At 34.8% G+C, this 24,671-nt stretch overlaps 1 protein-coding gene across 1 annotated transcript in view; it reads right to left on the reverse strand.

Moving 5' to 3' along the window:
* Positions 1-420: 420 nt before the first annotated feature.
* The window catches only part of LOC126298058 (voltage-dependent calcium channel type A subunit alpha-1), an 860,595-nt gene continuing 836,344 nt past the window's right edge, over positions 421-24,671 (reverse strand). The window contains exon 38 of the mRNA XM_049989377.1: positions 421-8,248. Within this exon, the coding sequence (XP_049845334.1) occupies positions 7,632-8,248 (617 nt within the window). The 3' untranslated portion in view covers positions 421-7,631. The remainder of the gene's footprint in view (positions 8,249-24,671) is intronic.

Genomic DNA, 24,671 nt, shown 5'->3' on the forward strand with positions numbered 1-24,671 from the left:
TTTTGGGTGTGCCTCATTGCAAACTAATGAAGTCATGTTATGAGAAGCTAAACATTTACATTTATATATTTGAATTATCATGCAAATAAAATAAATAATAGCAAATGTTCAATATAACAGTTTCATTAATGTAAACTGTAAGTAAACAAATTACTTTGAACCACTTGAGCCTGTGAGTAAACCTGATACTCAGTGAGTATTCACAAACTGTGGATTTTGAAAACTGAAAAAAGATTGGTTGAAACAACAGTGAGAGTTAAAATGTAAAATTGGACATTACTGCCTGTGATAAGGTAATGAAGACACAATTACAGTGATGATTGATCAGTGCTTTTCATATATGTGAAGAAGTATGGGAGTAATTCATCATTCTACATGAGTCTGATTTCAGGAGAAAAATAAATGTAAGGTACAGCATGATGCGCTAGTCACAGGACTTTATTAAATATTATTAAATTCCAATAAAAAAATTATTCAAATTGATTCAGGTCCTCTGTTACAAGCAATTACATATAGTGCTCACATATAGATAAATAATTTCTGTATAGCAAATACTGTACATAACATAATGTTTGTCTACAGCTGAGAACTTCATGTTAGCAGTTATCTCACATAATGTTGTCTTCTGAGAATGACAAGCTGGACCCACAGATATTTCATATTCACCAAGATGGAGAATCAGTGAATACTTATAAAAAAGTCTTTGATTTTAAATAGGAATAAACTTCTATACGGTTCATAGTTCTTCACATCTAAGTACTACAAATGAAGGAATGTTTTGGCTGTGACTGTTTCTCCTGTCAAAAGAGAAGTAATTAATTTCTGCAAAGTAGATCCGAAATATATCTGTTGTAACACTATTTCCTGACAAAGGGATTTGATGGGTCAGACACTGTATACACCTCCAGTTTTTGAGACTTTTGTGGCCACTTCTTAACATATTGTCTAGAGGCATTTGAGTCAGGTTCTCTAACTGACAGTTATTCCATTGAAAGTCTCATGTTTTGCTAGCCACCTACGCTGGTGAAAATGAGATTATCCACAGAACAGCTGTCAGTCAAAGAAACTAAAACAGATGTCTCCAGGCAACATCTTATGACTGTTTGTTGTGACAGATTTATGATGATGTCTATGACCCATATTCAATGCTATGAACAATTTTCATAATCACATTCAAAAGGTATAAACTGCAATTCAACTAAATTTTGCATATGACAGTAAATAAATAAAATAAAAAATAAAATAAAAAAATCTGACATATTTTTCAAATACTAAAGGACCATCAGTATGCAATTATTGTCTGTGCAAATATTGGAATTACTAGAATATTCCACATCAAATATAGGAAACTTACAGAGAATGCCTCTTTCAACATGGTAGGACTACTGAGGTTGATAATTTTTCCAATATGGAAAATGTGGCACATTCAAGCAGAATAGAGAAATTTTCTAGCTGACAGTGTCATAATATGAACATATGGAAAATTGTTGACTTTGTATATTAGAATAGTTGATATCATGACGAGGAGGAAAAGTGAGAGATGGCAACGAACTATGTAAATTATAAAAATATCATCTACCTGGGCAGTTAGAGCATTTTTAAACATTTTGGCTTCTTTTGTTCATAGTAAACTAGTTCATAATTGTGCTAGAGCAAATTTAATGACATATATGAACTAAAGATAATCCTCTTTGTGCAATGAAGAAACATCATTTATGAAAAAGAGACACAGTGAGAAGTTGTACTGAATTTGTTAGAAAGAAAGAACATTTTTCACCTCTCAGATGTTTTAATTCCATAATAGAGATGTTTCTCAAAAAACATGAAAGTAAAAGCCACTTTTAATTACAGACCCATTTATTTGTGTGTAATACAAAACCCATAGCAGTAAATTAGGAGACATATATCATAATGCAGAACAAGGTATAAGAAACTGTAAGGAATGTCAGTACAAAAATTGATGATGATACAAGATTTGACCATGAAAAGCTAAATACAAAGAAATTAAAGCTGAGTATTAAGCAAATTGGACTAGAGATAAAATAATAAGGCATAAAGAAACAGAATCAAATGGAGCAAAGTGGAAGAGTGAGATAAAATCATTAATGTGAAGCAAAAAGTGCATAAGTAATTAGCTACGTAACATCTAAAAATATACGAATTCATACATATTTGTAGACAAATTAACAGTCTGACATCTTCATTATAGATAGAAATTCTTATTTAGTCACCAAAGACTATCTTGACAAATGACTTCCTATCTGCCCTATCTGTCCTATTAAACAAGAAACTGAAAGCTCATGTTAATAATTTATTTTGGATGTCTCATGGTGTGTTTCATTACATGACCATATTCATAAAAATGGCCACTTTCTTCTTTTCAGGATATCATAATCACATATAATAATCTTTGTTCAGAGAAAACAAATTAAATAAAATGGAGGGTGTACACGAGTGACTCTGTCTTGGCAGTGACTGTATAAAGCAAGCATGTAACATAGGAAGAAAAGGAGGAGAGGAAAAGGAAAGAGCAAAGATACATAAGAACCAAGTTTGAGAGACTGGATGTTAAATGGTTTTGTTTTCCTTGCCAAAGTACTTAAAGCAGATACCACTTCGATTTCAAAGAACTTATTCTGTCATTCCCATGAATTTTTTAAATAAATAACACAGAATTCAAATTAAAAATATTTCTCCGCAGTCATTAGTCAATTATATTAAAAATTATTTTGTATAACCATTGTGAGATCTTATATACGTTCGATTCAATGAAACATTTCAAGCTACAGTGAATTAGAAGCAATCACCTTTGAGCAAAAGTAGCAGAATGTTACATGAGATTGATTACATTAGCACACTGCAGAAAATTGGTTGTAGATAAAAGGTATATTTTCTGCAAAGAAAATATTTAATTTTTTGCTCACTTATATCACATTTTTTGGAGATGGAGGAACAGGACTTCAGAAAGTAACTAACCAATTACACATTTTCCAACTACCATTAGCTGATTAGTTAAGGCATTTTGAAATACTGGATTTCTCTGAGTAATACAGACTGTGTCAGAACAGTTTTTAATAAAATTTGCTATATCACACACTAATTGGGGCAGTGAAAAAGTTTCCCAAAGGGCTCAGCCTGAATGAAAATTTCAAGTAAATGCTTATTAAAGCTTGAATACAATAAAATATCACTTTCTTCAAGACAAATAATTTGACTCAGAGGAACAAAGCAGTAATTGTTTTCAAAATGCAGAGTTCCAACCATAGTTATGAACTAAATAAAGTATGAGATTTTTATCTGCATGACTGAATTCTGTACAAAGACAAAACTGTGTCTAATTTACATGTTTTAAAAATAGTAATCCAAAAATAATTCAATGTACTGATAAGCAACCAAAGGAGTATTTTCAAATAGCAGCATAATGTTAAGCTTGAATGACATAGTATAAAATCATTGAGCTAGTCAAGGAGCAGCCACCTGAATTAGAATCTGTGTTGAATCTTATCAGTCAGTTTTCCTTTAAAATGATGTTTCAAATAAATTTTGGAAAGAACACCAACAAATTAGCTGTTACCATGAATTCTGAAAGGCATGTGGCCCCTAAGAAATGTGTTGTGATTTCCCAGTGCTGAAGTGATACCTCATTCTTAACATTTAATGGAACAGCTAACATAGCTATTACTTTACACCTGTCAACTGACTACAAAAAATTACAAATACAAATTCCAATTAGCAATTCATAAATGTGAATAATTGTTCATAGGGGAGTATGGAAACACAATCTTAACATTTACATTTTGTAACTGAGGAAAACCCATTCTAAATAAATAAGTCAGATTCATTAAAATTCATTTTTGAAAATGAGCATTTCCTTTGGAAACACATTTTAAATAAGTATTAACCTTGAACAGTAGTTGTAAGTTTAGACAATTTCGCTTCATTTCCATATTTTCAGCAGTCTTTATTATGAATTTGTAAACAAGGGATTTATAACACTACCAAGCAAACATTAATAAATCTGATGTAATGGAGTTGTCATTTACAGGAGTTCTATGAAATGAATAAAATACAGTTTAGAATACAATTTCTGTTTCAGAGTATTTCATTCATGGTAACAACAAACTTGATGAACAATGTTTTGAGGTCATTTTTTATAAGGAAATTTAAATTTCTTTCTGTTAATGTACTATATGAAGGAGAGGTTTGTGATACCTCTAAATACATATGAAACATGCCAAATTTGTTTCTTTTCTTTTTATTTAGCTTTTAAAATCTGAAGTAAGTGTACAGTATACAGGCAATCGGGATTTAGTTTTTTTTCTTTTGAAAATTTAAATGCTAATTGTGCAGTTTAAGAATAAACTCATGATGGTAAGTTGAAAGATCAAATTATAAGTTTCAAGCTAGAAAAAAACAATACAGTTTTGTTACAAAAACTTTGGTGAAATATTTGTGAAATATGAAGGCAAACTTGGAGGTATTGTACAATAAAATCCCAATTTTCACTGTCTCAATGTTTGCACTGTCTCAGTATATTGAATTAGTTTGAGAATGAAATGAGAAAACATTAAAAATATATATGAAACTTGGAAGTTTAGTCATGAAATAATTGCTTGTAGTAATTGATTCTGTTATATTTCTACATCTAATGTAAATATGGTTCATGATTTTTCATCCGTTTTGCAGTAGTAACCAGACTGTTGTTCTTTTATTAACATTATTTTATTTTTTAAATTTTTAATAATTCTGCAGTGAAACTTTTGTAATAAACATTGTTATTATTTATAGAAAATGTGAATATTTACAGAATAAGTAATACAATAAGGGAACATTTTTAGCATGCACATTTCTTGTCTGACTGCTGTAAAATCAAAGTTTCTGAAACATATAATACAAACAGAATTTTAAGTAAGTTAAATTTCACAAAACAATTTATTCTAAAAATATAACAAAGCGTTCACATAGGGCCGATTCCTCAGTCAGATAAGGTTGTTTGTAGGGCTATTAATGAGTTACTGTTACCTAAAAAGCATCTGCATAAACTTGGTATATTATTAAACTTCAGGTTGCAGGTAAAATGGTATGAAGAAGATATGGCAGATAATGTCATCTTCATATGTGTAGCCCCTTTCTCTGCTTACTATGATTTATGTTGCCCTTTATAGTTTTAGAGAGAAGCAGTTTACCAGAGTCCAATCATGTCTATGATAAATCTGATACAGAAATCTACGGAAATTGATTGAAACTAGGTATTTTATAAGGAATAGGGACCTGTAACAGGAAATACGGGCATCACTGTAAAGACTTTTTATTCCACTCAATAATTAATTTAAAAATTCAATGATGAGGAATGTGCCGTATCTGATACTTCAAATATTTGTGTTATTTAAATTAATTATATAAAACTGTTAATAGTATAAATAACATAAAATGACAAAATATGATACAACCAAATATATCGGTATGCTTTTCTTTTTAATCACTTTGTAACAGTGTTTGTAGTAAAATGGCACATGATTAATTGGCATGTAACTATCTTAATGAACAATTTCCATAAGCAGATTCTTCAGACCAGTTTATATGTGTGCATGCAACAATGGGAGGGATATATATTTTGTAAATATATAATATATATATATTTCTCTGTATATGTTTGAAACTTGCTCAGGCACACACACGTGCGTACAAACATACATTCACTTTATGCATACAATATAGTAATCAGCGTCATATAAAATGTTTATTCTGTACCAACATGAAATTAAAAAACACACAATCAATCAATCAATCAATCAATCAATCAATTCATATTTTTAAGGCAACTTTGTCACACGTTATGGAGAGTGGAAAGAGTTTATAAATTAGTAGAACAATACTAAATCCTTCTCAAATTTCAAATAAGAAGGAATTTCTTTAAACATAGTTTCTAAACACTTTAAAGGCAAATGAAACCCCAACATTTTCAGTCCTCAAATCATTCGGTCGCTCTTTCCTGTCCCCATTAAAATTTAGGCCCTTACTTGTATCCACATTACTGGTCCACATGTCAGATAGTATTTTTCATGATGAATCACATCATTCAACAAATTTTTCACAGGGTTATGTTACAACTCAGTGATGCAATACTTGCATGAGTGAAATACAATAGCAGAAATTGCCATGAAAGATGGCATTGTCTTTGTTTGCCAAGTATAAGTGACTGCTAGTACGATGATATTGTTCCCAATTTGAAATTTTATATACACACATGAAACAAATGTTGCTTCAACATATCCTTTTTTTAAAAAAAAAAAAAAATAAAAAAAAGTCAGTCGCCTTGTAATGTACTTAAGCAAGAAAAGTTTAGAATCACCCTTAGCTGAAAATGTTGTGCTTCATCCTGAAAAAAATTTACTGACCAAATACAACTTTATAGCTTCCCACTGTTGCTGTAACTGCAGTTATTACAGTGAACATAGCAACAAATACCTGTCATCACCTTAAATTCATATCTTACCTGTGAGCTCCACTGCTTATACATGGTCTGCCTTTGCAAACCAGTGAAGGTCACTATATGTTACCACTTATAAAACCAATTTTCAAAGACCAGAATGAGAAAAGACTGAGTGCAGGAGATTCTGAATAGAAGAAACTACTACACAAATGTAGCAAAATAACATACCCAAAAATATTTAACGAATTAACTACTACGGTATTTTAAAAAATGTAAAATGGCATAAAATCATGAGGTAATAATTAAAAATTCGCTGGGAATAATTTATAATTAAATTGAAAAATCACTGAAGGCTTTTTTTATCACAGTCTTCCTATTATTGATAAATATCTAGTACGATTTGGCTGTGTACTTTGCTGAAAGTTTAATTCAAATGGAAATCTAGAAATCTATATACGCCCGTGAAGACGTATAAAAATGCATTCGAAAGATACACAGCAAAGACCTCTTCTGCTGTACATGTTTCAGAGTCTATAAGATTTGCTAAAACGTGTAACCCAAAAAATATACAGCACTCGATTAAAACATATCACAACAAAATCATTTCTGGTAACAAAAAGAGAGACAATCCATTCTACAAAGATGTATCTAATAAAATTAAAGCCAAACTATGATCACATAGTGGTCACAAAGAACCAGACGGTCTGAATGTGCACAGCTACAAAAGTAAAATTACAACCGTAAGAACAAACCGGCACGGTTGCTGACGAAGCCACACGGTACGGTCCTGAAATGGCATTTTCATGCCACAGTGATTGGCTTCTCATCACATAAATAGTTGCCAGTTTTCCTGAGGTATTGACGGTGAAAAAATTCTACACGATTCTATATGACCGTTTTTACAAACAAGTTATATACTAGAAAAACTATTTTATTACATTAGATAAAATGCTAACGGAATGAGTACTACAACAGTTTTTGACTTGGGACTGTTTTCATACTGACTCTCAGAGTCCCAGTAGACAAATTGTAATGGTCCAGCTTTAATAATCGCTAAGCAAATATCGATTAAGGTGCGCCCGAGTTTTAGCAAAATAGAAAAATGTTAAGTGTACCAGCACTATACTGTCTGAGCGCCCGCCCCGTGAGAGGCATGGGGCCACCGCTGCCCCAGCCAGCTCCGGGCCAGGCGGCCCCGCTAGCACCAGTCATCATCGTCCGAATCGCTGTGCCTGCCTCGTTGCTGTTGGCCGGGCTTGTAGCCGTTGGGCACCGGTGAAGGCAACATACGTCCTCCTCGACCGATCGCCACTGCTTGCTCGAAGCTCAGTGGGCAGGCCGTCTGGGACATCCCCGGTGCCGTGACACCCGGACCGGGCACGGGCACCGGTGCCCCTGGGACGGGTGCCGAGGCTGTGTGGGGCTGACCAGTCGGTGGGCAGTGTGTAGGAGAAGCGTTCAGTTTGGGGAAGTTTATCGAGGCCGGCCTCAGCTGTAACGTGGAGGGTTTGTTGGGTGTTGGAGGCAGTCGGCGACCCTGTCCACGTCGTGCGACGAGAACGGGGTAACTGTGTTGGTGAGGATGGTGGTGATGTGGAACATGACCTGACTGCGTAGCAGCATTGAGACCCGGTCTTACACTCGCACTCACACTGGCTCTCTGTCCCGATGTTGCACTGGCACCCAGGGGGGAAGGGGAACGTGATCTCTTCTCCAGACTCGTTGTACCGTATGGCCGAGAATTCCTCGAAGTGTAAAAATGACCTCTCGTGGGACTCGGTGAACGGGCTGGACTCGTTGATGCAGACCACGGACCTGGAACAGTGTAGCACTGATAGTAGCAAAACGAAGAACTTAACAACTATATGAATGATCTCGTGATAATATAACATTTACCAGTCCACTTTAATTAACATAATTTTATTTGTTAAGGGAATCTTTCTATATGAATATAAATATGTTTACATAATTCCTAAGAACACAGATGATGAAGAGAAGGATGAGTTAGAGTGAAACATTGCTTCAACAACAAGGCCAATCAGTACGTATTGTGTCATGTATTACTGGTTATGAATAACTCAACAATGTATGCTGTAATGTTGTCAGTAATGTGCACAAAAACAGTACTTGTTATAAAACAGCTTCACCATAGACTTTCTATCATTCTTTAAGGTGTAGAAATGAATTATATATTTTGATGAAAATAATTTTAAAAAATCCGTAAGATGAACACAAGAATGGGAACTAGGAATAGTCAACCCTACACATAAATGATTAAATAATATTATTGATGGTCAAAGTTACTGCATAAACACAGATACTGTATTTACTGTATACTGCTTTCACAAAATTTAAATTCAATGACATGTGACTAAATGCAAGTGCTGGTCTAATGTAAGCTATTAAGCATTTTTTAAAGTTCAAAAACTTAATTTGTAATCTTTTGTTGACTGATACAATAGTTAAAGAAACTGATGCTTTGATTTATGTTTTGTTAGCAGTGCCTCAAAAATATGACATATAGAGCGGAAAATCTGAAGTAAGCTTAATGAAAAATGGGCTCAGGAACCAAAAAAATAAAATGGGTTAATTTAAGATGAAGGGCACCAAGAACAGAATATGGTGTGTAATACACAAAGAAATAATTCCATTCAGGGAAAATGCCAGCTGTAAAACAAATCTCAATGCACGAGTGGAAAAAGAGAAGCTTACTTCAGGTGGAGAAAAACATATCAGCTTTAAATCATCAAAACTGTACTGAATTTTCACACAAAAAAGAAGTAACTGTAACCACAGAAACAGAACTTTGTAAGTGACAATTCAATAAATGATCATAGTCCGTAAATTACACAGAGTTCAAATATGTACTGTTTCTCAACTGGTACATTTGATCACAATTTATGTGTTATTTGTATTCCGATAAAAGTGAATACTTAAAGCGGACTCTTTAATGACAAGCCTCAATTAATGTTACAAAAAGTGGACCTGTTTTGAAAAGCAATGCACTTTGGTGAAATGAACAGTGTCAGTTATGTGTGTGGAAAGGCACAGTGTCCAGTATTATGAAAAACATAGTAATTGCTCTGGGACTTGCTCACAAAAATGAAAATGTTTAGTTTCACATTTAACAGAAATTCCTTCACAGCTTTTCTGATTGAAATAACGCTAATATGACAGTGAACAGTGTGTCATTTGAATTACATAGATTTAACATTGCTTCTGAAGTGAACATCAATGATAGGGAGAAACTAAAATCATGTGCCATCTATGTGGAATATAAGTAAACAAGACTTCCATATAAACAGAAGAGGACAACAGCAAAGTGGCCACTTTAGCTAATAAACAGTAACATCTAGTGACAGACAGGAGTAACTTGTCACATTTCTCTATAATTTTATTCACTTCCTCATTGTTTACAAATACCAGGGGTGGCTTCTGAGGTAGTGTTGCTGTGCCATATACCACTTATATAAAAAAAGAAAGAAAGAGAAATCTATGTGAACTGCACATAAAACATTGTTTAAGAGTATGTATTTTCTGATTTGAAGAGGTGCATTTCACTGCATGCACTCTTGCGGTAGTTTTTTGAAGCTTGGAGCCAACTGCAGATTGGCACTATCTGCCCCCATAAAGCACTGTGGCCGTTGGTTTCTACATGTTTCTTATGGTGGAGATGGAGCTGCAGCTAGTCTGACTCTGAGCTTTGCGTTCCTTCTGTCAGAGAGCAGTAAAGTGCATCATGACCTATGGAAGCACAATCTGACATCTAGCGATCCTATTAGAATACATAGGGGTGCAGATTTTTTGTAATCCAATTTTACAATATTTTGGTAAATTAATGCTTATTTAAACTGAATTCAGATATAATACACTTAAATATCATTATAAATAGCTATACATAATTTGAATATAATTATGCCCTTAGATGTTGAAACTAAGCGGCATTATTTAAATATTGGTATATTTCACAACAGCAGGGCTATTGCTACAGAACAAAAAACTAGCGTATTCACCACCTGTTGAGCATCTGTTTTCCAAGCAAAGTTGCAGTATTTCTGTTTATACTCATTATGTTTGTGTAATACAGTTCTGTACAAACACGTTGTAGTTATAGTGAGGTCAGGTAATTGACTGTATATAGCTGTCTGCACAGTGTTATCTGTAAGGGAAAATTCAGTTCACTGTGAAAGTAGCATTCAAACCACTATTTAGCAGTAAAAAACACTAAGTAGGCTACTCAATGAAGTAAGTTCAGTCCAGAAATTTACCAAAAGAATAAATGGATTTGTGGTTGTGAAGAAAGTAATGCTGTTTTTTTGTTTTGTTTTTCTTGTGTGTTATTTGGGGGTGAAGTTCATTAGTGTAAGACCGGAATAACTGATATTGGGCAAAGTTGGTCTAAAATGAAAGTACATGATATGTCAAAGTGACACATGAATAATGTGCTTAGTTTTTCATTTCTAGGCAAAATCAACATTCAGCAGAAATTAGATTCACAATATGGACAAGCAATTGACAGCCACAACAAATGTGTAGAAAAGAATTTGATCAATAACTATTGCCATCTAGAATAACTCTGAAAGTACGATAGTAACTGAAAAGTTTGTGGGACAAATGTTGCATGGGACAACGGGGGCCATAATATGATGCTGGTTTTTTGTTGCTAGGTGGGGTCGTGTCAGAGATATGAAGGTCAACTTTGTTTTTTTAAATAGGCTGCTACAGCCTGGTACTTATTTTCTGATAGTGGTTATTGAGACAAAACCAAGGATCTGAAAGAGTAAGGTCTTTGAAGGTCAACAAAGGCCATAAAGGTGGGATGAACTTCCATTTACAGAAGATGTTTGAAGTGATGACCGTTGGTACCAATGTAGTGCTGCAATGTTCTTATCATGGACTGAGAGGTATTTCTTATTACTTTGGCACTTATCAAAGCACCTGCTCTGACAATTCTCTCTTGTATATCATGCAAATACTAAATATTTGCCGAATACAGCGTATCGTGCCATTGACATGTAAACACCATTTGACGTTTTTGCAATACAACACCAATAGGAATGGTAAGACTAGTATTGTCAAATCAAGCAAACATGAATGATTTATTCATTCACAGAACAAGTTGATATGCTTCTCATTTATGGAGAATGCCAATGAAATTCAGTGATAGCTAGACTTATACATTGAAAGATATCCTCAACATACTCACCCCACACGTCATACATTTAAATATGTGTATGATAAATAGAGAACAACTGTATCTTTAGCACATCAGAAACATATCCAGCAAAAGAAAGTTACTAAAGAGGAAATGGAAACTGGTACTCTTGCCACTGAGCTTAAAGATCCTTGTGTTAGTTCATGTCAAATTACAAGGGAATCTGGCATAAACCAGAGTAGTGTTGTTCATGTTCTGCGTCACCATAAATATCATCCTTACCATATCAGCCTGCACCAAGAATTAACTGGTATGGATTGATGCATTCCACTGAATTATGTTGATGGGTCCAACTTCAAATGTAGAGGGATGACACATTTATTAATTTGATTTTATTTACTGACGAAGCTACATTCATGAACCATGGAAATGTTGATTTTCATAACATGCATTATTGAGCAACTGAAAATCCATGTTGTCTGCGGCAAGTTGCACACCAAAAACTATGGTTGGTGAATGTATGGCGTGGGATTCTGGAGGACAGAATTATAGGCCCCTATTTGATCAAAAGAAATCTTAATGGTAGGAAGTACACCACATGCCTGCAAGAAACATTAGGTCTGTTATTGGAAGAAATAACTTTAGGAACAAGGAACAGAATGTGGTATCAATACAAATGGGAGTCCGGCACTTGTTTCGCTGATGGCTAGAAATGAGTTACAGAGACAATTCCCAAATCGTTGAATTGGACAGGGAGGAGATGTGTCATAGCTGGCTCGTTTGCCAGACTTGAAACCTCTCGATTTTTTCTTGTGGGGATTCATAAAAGGCATTGTTTATAAAGATATTCCAATTACACCTGAAAATATGCAAGAGAGAATTGTCAGAGCATGTGCTTCAATAAGTGCAGATGTGATAAGGAGTAACACTCAATCCATGATAAGAACATTGCAGCACTGCATTGATACCAATGATCATCATGTCAAACACCTTCTGTAGATGCACATTCATGCCACCTTTATGACCTTTGTTGACCTTCAAAGACCTTACTGTTATACATCATTAGATTCGTCTCGATAGCACTATCATAAAATAAGTACCAAACTATAGTATCCTATTTAAAAAAAAAAAAAAAAAAAAACCAAAGTTGACCTTCATACCTCTGAATCAACCCCACCTAGCAACAAAAAACCAACATCATATTGTGGCTCCCATTGTCCCATGGAACTTTTTCCCACAAACTTTTCAGCTCCTATCATACTTTCGAAGTTATTCTAGGAGGCAATAGTTAGTGACTCTCCCAGTATATTGAATTTAATTGTAAACTGTATTCGGTTCTGTGGTACTTTGGAACTGGCTCTCAGATGCCATGATGAATCTGATGCCTCTCAAAATAAGTGGGTTTTTCATGAGGTAATTCCCTTCAGCGCGAAACTGGATAAAGATCTTCAAGCTCATCTCATTCAAACATCAGTGTTCAAAGGTGTTTCTAGGACTGTTCATAAGGAACTACTGCAATGCATGTTGGAATTGTACCATGATGAAGTTCATAAAGAAATAAACGTGTCAATTATGTTGCAATAATTGTGGATGAAAGCACAGATGGGTCTTGCAAATTTCAATTGGTTATTGTTTTGCATTATGTTGCTGAGGGAAAACCTGTTGAAAGATTTTGGAACTTTGTTAATCAAGAAAGTCAGAATGCTCATACTATAGCTGAGAATGTTCTGAAAGAATTTGAACTATTAATTGGCAATGACTGAGTAAAACTAATAGCTCAGAGCTACGATGGTGCAAACGTTAAGAGTGGCAAGTTGTACGGGGTTCAGAAATTAATTAAAGACAAATATCCAAATGCAAACTAAATCCATTGTTCTGTACATCAGTTCTACCTTTATATCTATGGCAGCCTCTGTCTATCACAAAGCCTGCATCTTTTTTGCACACCTTTCTGGTAATTCTTCTTTCTTTTCTATTGCACCACTGAAATCAATAGTGTTGCCTAGCATTATCCAAAAAACCGTGCCCTGTGTGTGTGACAAGATGGAATTATTATTCACGAGTAGTAAAAGATGTTTTTGAAAACAAGGAAAAATCTTATTACTGTTTTATAAGTCACTGAAACAAGTGAGAGCATAAAACTATATTCCACTGTTGAAAAAGCTGGCTCACACAGAAAAATACTGCAAGATAATGAATTCATTTTCTGGCTATCATTTTTCTATAAGATAATGCCTCACGCAGATGTACTTGTTAATCAGCTTCAGAAGAACATAACAAAACTGACCAAAGCAGCGCTAGGCAATTAGAACTTTGAGAGAGAGAGATGACATTGACTCCATCCTTAAAGAGATTAGTTTCAAAAATGATGAAACGATGCCTGCCAAGAAGCCACGGATTCTTGATGGGCATAAGAAAAGAGATGCTTTGGAAGTGTGCAATGCCATCCTTTCTGAAATAAAATTATGTTTTCAGTTCACTGGACATCATTGCAGCCAACGTATTTGATGTAAATTAGCTTGACAAATACATCACAGATTTTCCAGACAAATACCTTGAAGTCACAGACATGTATACATTTCTGGAACAAAGAAAGTTGATAGGTGAGCTTCAAGTCTTCATTGCTAAGCCTGAGTTGAGAGCAATTGCTGGTGCAATTCCATTTCTTTTGCTGATTCTAAAGGATGAACTTTGTGAGTCATTCGATGAGACTGTTAAAATTTTGAAACTGCTAATCACGATACCTATCTTGACATCAGAAACTGAGCACGCTTTTCAATGTTCAAGAGAATTAAAACATTCCTACACAATATTATGATAGAAGAACAACTGAGTGCCTTAGGGATGCTATACTGTGAAATGTCACTCGTGTGTGAAATTGAAGATTTCAGTTTCAGAAGAGAGGTTTATTTGCCAACAAGAAGGAGCAACAAATCTATTTACAATATCATTTCTACTAATTATTTTGAATCTGTCTTCCCAAAGTCATGGACTTTCTGCTTTCGGTGAGTACAATGCCTTTAGTTTTAAATTTTGATAATTTGATTATTTAAATTTGCTTTGCAAAATCCAGAGTACATGTTCTATTATTTCCTGTACTGGCACTCATGTTGTAGCGCACACTTTTCTGGCCACAAACGTAAAACAAATGAGGAGTTCTGGCTGGCAAAGGGAGAAGAATAGAGTGGGGGGACAAGCCAACAAGCCATGCTTCCCTCTAACAGGGCTGGCAGCCTATGTCCGTGTTCTATGTTCCGGGGAAGGCAGAACCGATATAATAATGTACATATGGATTGCTGATTCCATCTGGTGTGGTGAGAGCTGTATTCGAACCCTGTGACAGAGCAACATTGCTCTCTGCACTCATTTCAAAATAAAAAAAGGAAACAACCAGCAAGCAAATCATTCAGTGATGGCTGGTAGAGCAAAATTATTAGCTGAGGTTGGTGGTTTCATCACTTGGTAGTTGAGGCATGGTCTCCACCAGTATCTTAAGCAACTATAGATCAAAGCACCTCCTGCTTATGACTGCCACATAAAAGTAACCACACATACCCTGTGAGGAGTGAAGAATTGTGCTGTTGATATTTCTGCGTGTGCATGCATTTGTGTGTACGAGAGAGATTCTTGGAGTTAGTTTTACAGGCAAAAAAAGATAGCTGAAGCAACCTCCCCCCCCCCTCTTTCTTTCTTTCTCTCTCTCTCTATCTCTCTCTCTCTCTCTCTCTGTCTCTCTGCCTTGTACAAACAATTGCTATCATGTACTCCAGGAATATATCAAACTCTTACTGTGCATAAGTTGGGTGCTGTTGTAATAAGTGTTTATTTCTGTTTCCCTATACATTTTGTTTGATATAATATCTTATGAAATGTATGAATTACCGTAAAAATTCTGTAATATGTTCGATGCTACCAAACTAAGTTTTTTTGGCGCTGCCAATGGAATGTCTCAGCAGCTATCAATGCAAAATACAAAGTGAATATGAAGGACTAGCATATGCAAACATTGTGTATTGGGACACCCTCTTCTAACACTACCTTTTTTTAATAGAAATAACCAATACCATGTATACAGTTGAGTCTTGTATAGGTGAACACTCTCGGCTGTTTCACTGAAAGAATTTCATTTGATTTTGTGTATGATGTATTATATTTCAGGCTAAAATCAAAAAAAAAATTCTTATTTTAGAAATATTTGAAATTAGAAATTCTGGGATACTTAAAACTCCTATTATTAATTGCACAATCTAACACTAATTATTAAATTTATTTCTGGATTCACTTTATAAAATAATGATGTGGCTTAGTAAAGATTCTTCTTTTGTCAAGATAGTATGTAAACCCTCTTGCTTTGTAAACTCTTTGGAATATTGTGAGTACTGCACAATGTAAGAGTGGTGAGAATGCCTCTGATGGAGATGCACATGTTTTTATAATTTTGTTGACAAGAATGTAATTATTGATTTTTTGAAAATGGATATTGTAAAGTTGTTGTGACATAGAAGAATGGATTAAAATAAAAGAAAATCATAGCAACAAATAATAATACTTCATCAGTTACTTAGTGATCTGGAACCCAGTAAGTCAAAACTTTAGCATCAAGAATGTACCCCTAGATGCAAGAATTAAAGCCAACAACACGAAGAGAAAATGAAGATAAGTAAAAAGTTTTTCTTTTGTATATCTTACACCTCTTGAAGTTTTTGAATATAATGAATAGACTAAGAGAAATTTAATGGTGATTTGTAGGAGGGGAAGATTACAATTGGAAGACAATGGCAATGACACATTTTAATTGGAACTTCACTGTAGTACAGAAGGTAAATATTTGTCCAAAGTCACAAAAAGATTTTTTCATCTTTTAATAAAAATGAATTCAGTATGAATTGTGAATTCAGTATGAATTGTGCTATCACCCATACAGCAGAGCAAAATGCAGTGGCACACTGAATGAATGGATCTATTACAAACAAAGATCATCACCATGCTGTTGGACTGTAGATTTTGAAAGCAGTACTCATTAGAAGAAGCTGTTTACTTACAGTCAAGGGCACTACAAGCAACAGTTGCAACTGTGCTATGGTATGGAGAAATGCCAAAGCTATGGAAATTAAACCAATAGCAAGAAACTTTGCTTCAAGTATTTGAAAAAAAAAAAAATTCAGTTGTTATTGTGCAAATGGATGTTAGTTGTGATTATCAGAAAACAGCTGTAACATTTCTTGAAAGAAATCAGTTTCCTCCATGGTGTTGTTCTTTATTTTAAAGGAACACTTCATTTCATTGACATTTAACTAATTTTCATTTCAACAGCCTTAAACAGGAAAATTACTTCTTTCAAGATATTTAATGTAGCTGCAGACTAAGTATAAAAAAACTAAAAATGCATTATTTTTGGAAGAAACGTCAAGTTTGATGAAAGTTGTTTTGACTTCAGTAGCTCTCATTGATGAATAAGATGTAAGTCACTGTGAAGATCAATTTGTGTCATTTGATGGTAAAGCTGAAGAAATTAAATTTCCTGAAATCTGTAGAAATGAAAGGCAAGAAAGAACATTAGTTTGGACATAAGATAGTGACATATTGGCATTGGAAGAAGAAGTGTGTATCTAAGACATTTCCTGAGATTTTCTGTGCTATTTTTAGTTGGCCAGATAAAGAAGAATGGCTTCATGAGATACATGTTGTTAATTAAAATATAACTTGGATAGTTTTTGAGTTACAAGGAACAAGAAGGATATTGCCTTTAGTATATTTTTAAAGTCAAACATGATGATGTATGGAATGCTGTGTGTTACAAAATTGAACTAGTTATTTGTGGCTGTTCAATAAGCATCAAGTTTGATAATGATGTGTACATGTCTGACTGGGTCAAGGAGTTTAAGTGGGCATCCAGGATTGATCCTATTGACTCTAGTATATGGATTGAAAAAGACACTTGCCAAAAAATGGAGATTTATTCTCCTTCTCCTATTCTATGAAGCACATTTGGTCTATTAACTGCTACAACCACAAAGGGAACCATGCACAGTGGCGGACAGCATTTTGCCCTCAATTGGAGGAGCAGGCAGACATGTTCCTAGTGTAGGAGGGCTGGTGGACAAGGGAGTGAACTGCTGCTGCAGCCTCATTCCAAATTGATTTCATTTTTTATACCCTTTTTTTCTGTTGATGAAATGTGGAATATTTGCCAATGGATCAAAATGAAATAAACTGTGGATTGTTTTTAGACTTACGTAAGGCATTTGATGTTATTAATCATAAACTTTTGCAAGAAAAACTATAATGCTATGGAGTCTGTGGCACTGCTTGTATGTGGTTTAAATCATACTTATCTGACAGATACCAGAAAGTGGAATACCCCAAGGATCGATGCTGGGACCCCCTGTTGTTCTTGATATTCATAAATGACTTACCAAGTTATTTAACACAAGCTGATACTGTACTGTTTGCTGACAATACTAGTCTCTTTGTTAAAGCTCAGAATGTGACTGACTTACACAAAAAATAGAAATAATAAATGAAGAAGTAATTAAATGATTTAGAGAAAACAGTCCATTTGTTAATGAGAAGAAAATGTTATGGATGACTTACAGGCATACTTCAAATAAAGTAATCCCTAATGTAATAGTGAAGTTAGGCAAGCAGGAAATACTACAAGCTGCAAATAATTAATTCTTAGGAATTTGGTTAGATGTGCATCTTGAATGGGATAGACATATAGAATGGCTCAATGAGAAACTTAGTAAATGCTGTTATGTATTAAGAATGCTAAAAAAATTCCTGCAGTGAAGTAACAGTGATGAGTGCCTATTATGCATTCATGAATAGTCAACTAGGATATGGTGTCATATTCTGGGGTTTTTCAAGTCCAACAAATCACTTCTTTACTATTCAGAAATGAGCAATAAGAATTATAAAAGGGATTGCACCTAGGGAGTCCTGTAGGGAAATATTCAAAGAAATAAAAGTTATGACTCTTCAATTATTTATATCTACAAAAGTATATTCTTTTTTAAATCACATCCCCAGCTCTTTTCTTTGAACAGTGATCATCATGACTATTAAAGTAGACACAGAACTGACTTCCATAGAGAAGTGCATAAGAAAGCCCTGTATCAAAAACATCCCAAAATTCTTTTTCGTGCCCTTCAGAGTTAAAAAGATACCAAAGAGGCACATTTTAAAAAATTAGCTTAAGAAAATATTTACAAATGAAATCTTTTACAGTGTTGATGAGTATGTAAATTTTATGAATTTCTGACATCATAACTTAAGCTAAACGTAGCCATGTGTCATTGGATATAATGTAACCTAGAATTTGTTTGGTTTATGTATTGGGTTATCTGTATGATTTTATATGTATCTGTATGACTTGCTTTTCTTTATGTACTTAATTATCTGCAAGAGTTGTATACAGACACCATTATTTAAAGTTTTTTGTGTTAACATATGACAAGTCCTAAATCATTGTACATGATGAAATGAAATGAAATGAAACAAAAGAAGTAATGGAGTAATTTTAAGTCAAGATCTAAAAAATTTGTTGAAAATATTTGGCATAAATGTGTGTAAGCTGGTTAGTACTCATAACATTTAATTTTAAAATATGAGAGTGACTCACAGTGAATTAACAGCATGTTTGTTTTATGTAACTCAAGCTGTACATCCTGATAAGCTATACTGTCAACGATTTTAGTTGTTATTAAAGTGAGACAAAGGTCTCACAGTAGAAAGATTAAAAATAATACTGTGCTAGAAAAGAGGTACATTAGCAAACAGATTACTAATGCATTATAGAAATGAAAAAAATAGAGAAATTTCTTACTGGGCCAACAACTAAGACTGAAAATCAGTTTTAGTTTATATATTTTAGCTGTTTGGTAAAAGAGTAAACTGAGCACCTAGAAAACAGTGAACAGTGGCATTGTCTTCCACAAAAGCATAATTTGTATCACTGTCAGCTTGTGCTGCAAAAGATTAGTTGTATACAAAACATCTGTGTGGCCTGAAGTTTTTGAACAACAAGAAACTTATTGAGGAAGTCCATCATGTATGGTCTTTCTGAGTAATTTTAATGTTAAATATAAGAAAACCTGCTGGGTAACTTGATACACAGAATCAATGGAATGCCCAAACAAAAATTTACAAAACTGTTAGAAAAAACCTGTGAAAATGTTAGCTTTTTGCATGAAGTGTGATGGAGTGTTGGGGGACAAAATCTATTTTATGTTGCATCTCTCGCAATGTATATAATGGGATGTGAAGTTTGTTGTTCAATTTGCATTTTATCTTTACTTTTACATAGAACAGTTCAAAATTTATATAACAATTACCAGTGGCTATAATTGTTTAAACCTTACCAGTACATCAATAAGAATTAAAGAGGATGTAAAAGAAACATCAAAACTTTTATTATTGCACAAGTGCAGTGAATCAAATGCCAGTATATTTTTAAGTCAATATCTTTCAAGGAGCTGGAACTGTTGTACTAGACATGGGGATACTGTGTTTTGCTCTTGGCCACATAAATCTCTGAACCTACTTTATATGGGGTTATGTGAAAGACAATGTGTATGTGCCTCCTTTGCCAAAAATAATTCTAGAACTTAAAGGGTGTATTTCTAATGGACTCTCACCAGTGACTCCACTTATGCTTTAGAATGCATAACTTGAAATGGTTATAGCTTAGATGTTGTTCACGTGACAAAGGGAATTCATATAGAACACCTATAACATATGTCAAAAAACTGAACTCTCTTTTACATTCTCTTCTGACATTATCATTGTATTGCATAGCATTAAATAGATACAGTTATTTGTAATTGCTACATTCATTTTTAGTTGAGTTGTATATTTCTAATCTCTGTATTGAATTTGTCACTCTGAAAGTGTCAGTGCCTGTTCATTTCTTTCACTATTGAAAATAAGTACATAAAACCAAAATGCCTATACCATTTAACAGAAGCCAATGATCACATTGTCCATGTGCAGACTACATTACTAGAATATTCCATCATTTTTCAGAGAATTTCAACTGTATAAAGCTACGCAGATGATCTATGAAACTTATTTCTAGTTGTTGCTTTTAACTGACCTGTTCAGAAAGATAGCTGTTTACTATCTGACACCTATTACTGACTGAAAATGATCAACTTTTGAAAGTATAATGTAATTGGACAGATAAGTCTTCCCTTCTCATCATGTCCAGTAAGTTTCCCCTGACCTGGGCAACTTTTCCAAATAGTACACCCTTAAAATAGTACACCCTTACCGAAACCTCACCAGCCCTTTTCTTTCACCCCTCTTCCTTCCCCTTCAAACCTCCTGCCAGAATAAGGCGTCACTGGCTTGAAAAGCTTGCAGACTTTAATACCTTTATATGCGTGTTCTCCTGTTGCTGCTTGCTGAATACACTACCCCTTTTCCTAAGTCCCACCAATCCTTTTCCTTCACCCCTTTTCCTTTCCCTTCAACCCTTCTGACAGAATAAAATAAGGAGTCAAAATACCTTTATATGTGTGTTCTCTTGTTAGTGCTTCGTGAGCAGATATTTTATCACCTCAAATTAAACAGTAATATTTAAAATCGAAGGCATAAAATGTAATTTCTCTTATATTTTTGTATATTCTATACATAAATGTGAAATCTTCCCACTATATAAACAGTAATAGTAGTAGCTGAAAAGCATAAGACTTTTATATGTATTTTTTCTCAAAATTGGGAGTGAAGGATGGGATGTTGTCTGTTCACTTTGTCCTGTCACCATTACAAATCTTTTTAAACTTTATACAATCTAAGTTTCCAAACATGCTGCAGAATGACGAGGTAGTGTATCTAAGACATCGTGGGCTTTAGTTCTATACCAGTAAACTCTTCATTTTTTTAAAGACTCAAAGTCCCATGTATAAAACAGCTGCAGACATCTGACTGTTTTACCACTGAGTTGATGTGTTAGATATCTGACATCCAGTGTGTAAGCAAGAAAAAGTTGAAATTGTACTTAAAGTTTGTTGGAAGTCACTAAGTGTTCTCATTACGAAACATTGGATGAATATAGTCTGGGTAATTTGTGCTCCATTTTAAGAAAAAGCTAGTTTCTCATGCATCTCAATGTTTATGTTGTCATATTTCTTGAACTATGTATTATCCAATGATAAAAATTTGCAGGTACATTCACTGATACATGTAGACACTGTCTGCCAAGTGTGCTGCAAATAGAGTAAGTTTTACTACATGCCCTTTTAAACAGAAGCTAGTTCTCATGAATCCAGATGTCTATGGGTACATTCAGGGCTATATGTGTATACTGTCTGCAAACTGTGTTTCAAATAGAGTTGGTAGTCAAGAAGTAAGAGATTAAAATGTCTTATCTGATGCTGAATTTTTACTCCATGAATAGTGAAAATTTAGTAAGCAATAAACTTTATTCCTTTCATTATTTTGTGGGGCGTACCAGCTAGAAAAAGTTTCACAAAACATTTGAAATTATGTGTAAAGTTTGCTAGAGTTTGCTAAGTGCTCTTATTCTCAACTATTTGATGTTTCAATTTGATGTTTAAAACATCTATGAGACAGCATCCACTACTTTTATTGAGGATTTAGTACCTGTATTAATACAGAAGACATTTAAACAATTTGTGTAAGACTTCCTGATTACAGAATGGTGCACTAGTGTTGGATAAACAGCTGTAATCATTAAAATTGAACATAGCTCCAGGGCTTGATGTGATCCCTATTAGATTCTATACCAAATTTGTGGTTGAATTAGCCCATCTCTTAACTATAATCTATCATAGATCCATTGAACAAAAAACAGTGCTCAGATGCACCAGATTACAAGAATGGTACTGCATGTGATCCATGGAACTACTACACTTGGCACTGATTTGTAGTAGAATCTTAAAACATACCCTGAATTCAGACATAAGGAGACATCTTTAACAAAATGACCTCAGCATGGACACCAAAAACATCAAGCATGCAAAATCGAACTCACACTTTTGTCACAAGGTGGTCATGAACGAGGTGCATTCAAGTTCTAAGGCCTCCGATTTTTTTTCTAATTAACTACTCACCCGAAATCGATGAAACTCGCCTTACTTCTCGACATAATCGCCCTGCAGACACACACATTTTTCACAACGCTGACGCCATGATTCCATGGCAGTGGCGAAGGCTTATTTAGGAGTCTGTTTTGACCACTGGAATATCGCTGAGGCAATAGCAGCACGTCTCGTGAACGTGCGGCCACGGAGAGTGTCTTTCATTGTTGGAAAAAGCCAAGAGTCACTAGGAGCCAGGTCAGGTGAGTAGGGAGCATGAGGAATCACTTCAAAGTTGTTATCATGAAGAAACTGTTGTGTAACGCTAGCTCGATGTGCGGGTGTGTTGTCTTGGTGAAACAGCACACGCGCAGCCCTTCCTGGACGTTTTTGTTGCAGTGCAGGAAGGAATTTGTTCTACAAAACAATTTCGTAAGATGCACCTGTTACCGTAGTGCCCTTTGGAACACAATGGGTAAGGATTACGCCCTCGCTGTCGCAGAACACGGACACCATCATTTTTTCAGCCCTGGCGGTTACCCGAAATTTTTTGGGTGGCGCTGAATCTGTGTGCTTCTATTGAGCTGACTGGCGCTTTGTTTCTGGATTGAAAAATGGCATCCACATCTCATCCATTGTCACAACCGATGAAAAGAAAGTCCCATTCATGCTGTCGTTGCACATCGACATTGCTTGGCAACATTCCACACGGGCAGCCATGTGGTCGTCCGTCAGCATTCATGGCACCCACCTGGATGACACTTTTTGCATTTTCAGGTCGTCATGCAGGATTGTGTGCACAGAACCCACAGAAATGCCAACTCTGGAGGTGATCTGTTCGACAATCATTCGGCGATCTCCCAAAACAATTCACTCCACTTTCTCGATCATGTCGTCAGACCAGCTTGTGCGAGCCCGAGGTTGTTTCGATTTGTTGTCACACGATGTTCTGTCTTCATTAAACTGTCGCACCCACGGATGCACTTTCGACACATCCATAACTCCATCACCACATGTCTCCTTCAACTGTCGATGAATTTCAATTGGTTTCACACCACGCAAATTCAGAAAACGAATGATTGCACGCTGTTCAAGTAAGGAAAACGTCGCCATTTTAAGTATTTAAAACAGTTCTCATTCTCGCCACTAGCGGGAAAATTCCATCTGCCGTACGGTGCTGCCATCTCTGGGATGTATTGACAATGAATGCGGCCTCATTTTAAAACAATGCGCATATTTCTATCTCTTTCCAGTCCAGAGAAAAAAAATCGGAGGCCTTAGAACTTGAATGCACCTCGTACATGCAGTATTTCTTGATTTATGGAAATCAAAGACTCAGTACCACATGTATATTTATTATCAAAAATATGATAATACGGGTATCACGCAAAATTTGTGACTGGATTGAAGATTTTTTGGCATGAAGGATGCTGCATGTTGTCTTGGATGGAGAATCATCATCAGATATAGAAGTAAATTTGTGTGTGCCACAGGGAAGTTAGTTGGGACTCTTACTGTTCATGTTGTATACTGATGACCTTGCAGACAATATTAATAATAATGCCAGACTTCTTGCAGATGATGCAGTTATCTGTAATGAAGTAGTATCTGAAAGAACCTTCATAACTATTCAGCCAGATCTCGATAAGATTTCAAAGTGATGCAAAGATTGGACTTGCTTTAAATGTCCAGAAAAGTAAAATTCTGCACTTCACAAAATGAAAAAACATGGTATCCTATGACTATAATGTCAACAAGTCACAACTCATACTACACATACCAGGCTGTCACACTTTGTAGGAATATGAAATGGAATGATTACATAGACTCAGTCATGAGTAAAGCAGGTGGTAGACTTCAGTTTATTGGTAGAATCCTAAAGAAATGCTGTCAGTCTATTAATGAGATTCCTTACAAATCACCCATGTGAACTATTCTACAATATTGTTCAAGTGTGTCGGAACTGTACCAAATAGGCAATACTGAATGCATACAGGGAAGGGCAGCACAAATGGTGACAAGTTTGTTTGACACATGG

Source organism: Schistocerca gregaria, chromosome X (assembly GCF_023897955.1).
Source record: "Schistocerca gregaria isolate iqSchGreg1 chromosome X, iqSchGreg1.2, whole genome shotgun sequence".
Lineage (NCBI taxonomy): Eukaryota > Metazoa > Arthropoda > Insecta > Orthoptera > Acrididae > Schistocerca > Schistocerca gregaria.